This window comes from Gregarina niphandrodes (genome assembly GCF_000223845.1).
Source record: "Gregarina niphandrodes unplaced genomic scaffold scaffold00037, whole genome shotgun sequence".
Lineage (NCBI taxonomy): Eukaryota > Apicomplexa > Conoidasida > Eugregarinorida > Gregarinidae > Gregarina > Gregarina niphandrodes.
This window is the reverse complement of record NW_011645806.1, coordinates 1-2,432: the sequence shown is the minus strand read 5'-3', so window position 1 is coordinate 2,432 and position 2,432 is coordinate 1. Positions and strand designations below refer to the sequence as shown.

General features: G+C 54.6%; 2 protein-coding genes across 2 annotated transcripts; both read right to left on the bottom strand.

The window, feature by feature from the left end:
- Nucleotides 1–456: 456 nt before the first annotated feature.
- On the bottom strand, nucleotides 457–1,014 carry GNI_137200 (glycosyltransferase family 28 carboxy-terminal domain protein; the record flags this gene model as incomplete). Its single annotated transcript, XM_011134159.1, has 1 exon — nucleotides 457–1,014. A coding segment is annotated over one exon (558 nt), but the record flags the coding sequence as incomplete, so codon positions are not given.
- Nucleotides 1,015–1,370: 356 nt separating this feature from the next.
- On the bottom strand, nucleotides 1,371–1,873 carry GNI_137190 (putative transmembrane protein; the record flags this gene model as incomplete). Its single annotated transcript, XM_011134158.1, has 2 exons — nucleotides 1,371–1,739; nucleotides 1,808–1,873. The coding sequence occupies 2 exons, from the start codon at nucleotides 1,871–1,873 to the stop codon at nucleotides 1,371–1,373; spliced, it is 435 nt and encodes a 144-aa protein (XP_011132460.1).
- Between the last annotated feature and the right edge of the window lie 559 nt (nucleotides 1,874–2,432).

Here is a 2,432-nt window from a genome sequence, read left to right as displayed (position 1 = left end):
TCCTAGCTCACGATCTCGTTTCTGTAATCACTCTCACCAGAGGGCACAGTAACAGACGACGACCTGGCGGCTGCTCCCACTTTTTTTAACCCAAGTGCAAGTCTAGGGGGTTGTCTGATGAGCCGTACAGGCCATCTCCCTCAAGAAAAATAGCTAGTTACAAAACTGCGATATAGTACAGAGCCGCAACGCTACGTTCAGTCCCATGTCCAACCGATCAAAAGTACATTCGGCGCCAGACGGAGGCTAGCTGTTGCCGTGCGATTTTCGCGACCAAACTGTCATTTTTGAGCGTGGGCTGGAATTCTAGCGCTTCTTCGATCTGCTCAGAAGTGAGGGGCTCTCAGAAGTGAGGGGCTCTCAGAATTGAGAGGCTCTCAGAAGTGAGAGGCTCTCAGAAGTGAGGGTGGGTATCAAACCGGGGACAGTGGGCAAGAACGGTGCAGACCAGCTTACTTTTTTGCCGAACTTCTCCAGATTACTTATTAGCTGTCCGTCAATAAAGAATATTCTTCCGATGTTGGCTAGTTCTTCGCCCAGTTCTCGCTGGTGATCGTCCATAAGCTCTGTGTTGTTGACTCCCCAGATGACCGCCTTTGAGCTGATGGCATCGATAAGGGTCCCGGCTCCGCAGTGGCACATTACGACGTCGGAGTCTTGCATGAGGTACGGCAGATGTTTTGAATACCGGAACCAGTATGTGTGGCTTCTTAAACGTTCTGTGTCCAGCGGTATTTCGGGCTTCCTTCTCAGGTGCAACGGCTGTTCGTCCAGGGGACGCTCGGCCGTCATTATCGTCCGCAGCTCGGAAACCTCATTCGACTGGTCAGGCCACGCACTAACCTCTTCTTCAAGCCCCACCGTGTAGGACGGTATAATACTCGCCCGAGCACCTCCAACCTGGACCAGTATCGTCCCAAAGTGCTCTGCCAACCGGCTGCTATCTATAACCTGAAATATTCGCTCCACCAACAAATCAAACGACGTAGTTCCCACCGTCACTAATAACCTCATTGCAAAGGGACAAAATCGCACAAAGGGAAGGCGCAGAAATCAATTCACCCCGCAGCAACGTATCAGTGCTATGCCCCCCAGTAGGATGCCCCCCAGTAGGATGCCCCCCAGTAGGATGCCCCCCAGTAGGATGCCCCCAACATACAACTACCAGAGAAAACCACCCAGTAAATCGGTGGGGAACGAGGACTAGCTAGCTGGACCCGGACCGGCGGCTGGATCCAGAATGGCTAACATGGACCCGCGGCTGGCTAAAGTTGACCCGCGGCTGACACCAGCCATCTAATGAGCCGTATTGTCCTATCTCACTTCGTGATGTTTCGCCCGCTCCAATGAGTCTTCGCCCCCTTGTCTTCTTAGGTGGCCAACGTGGATGGCTTCTGCTTGTTCGCAATGACTGCAGTCAGAACAGTCAGGAGCACTGTTAGACTCAAGTAGCCCATTATGATGCTCCAAGCAATCGCATTATTCACAAAGCACCACCACCACAGCACAGGTGCCGTGTTCTGGCAGAACAATGTAGTGTTCGTCAACGTCGTTCCCATGACCACCAACACGCCATACGCCACCGTGCACACCGTCTCCACCACCAGGTAGCTTTTGCTCGACCATGGCAAAAACCCGCAAACCGCGGTAACAGGGGAACTCAGAAACACCGACCCCACCACATACCACCGTAAAGGCTTGTCGCAGTAGTCATTCCACGTCGTCACCAGCACGTACACCTACAACACAACCCGTCGTCACCTACACCCACCCACACTTACACCCTTTACTTGCCCCTTTTGCTTACCCCCACAATGTCAAGTATCAAAGCTATCCCAAGCGCAGTCCTCGCGAACACCGCCGTATCGTTCATCCCAAAAAAGATGCTTATGCATACATGTCCTCAGTAACCGCACCTGCGGCTTCGCGATCTTCGAACTCAGGCACCGCCCCCTCGTCCGCCACAAAAGCGGCGTCGATCTCCGCAGGGGGTTGGTTGAAGTACCGAAGGGCGCCACCGAGCAGAGCCAAACCGCCAGCCGCACTAGCCACGCCAGCACCAATCTTTGCACCGTTGCCGCCGCCGCCGCTCGCCGTTGTAGTACCCGCAGCAGGCGTGGTAGTAACCGTCACCGGCCTCGTTGTTGTAGTAATCGGCTTGGCTGTAGTGGTAGTAGCCGGCTTGGTTGTAACTGGCTTGGTCGTAGTCGTAGACGTAGTCGGCTTGGTCGTAGTCGGCTTGGTCGTAGTCGGCTTGGTCGTAGTCGGCTTGGTCGGCTTAGTCGTCGTCGGCTTAGTCGTAGTCGTCGTCGGCTTAGTCGTAGTCGTCGTCGGCTCGGTCGTAGTCGTCGTTGGCTTGGTCGTAGTCGTTGTCGGCTTGGTCGTAGTCGTCGTCGGCTTGGTCGTAGTCGTCGTTGGCTTGGTCGTAGTCG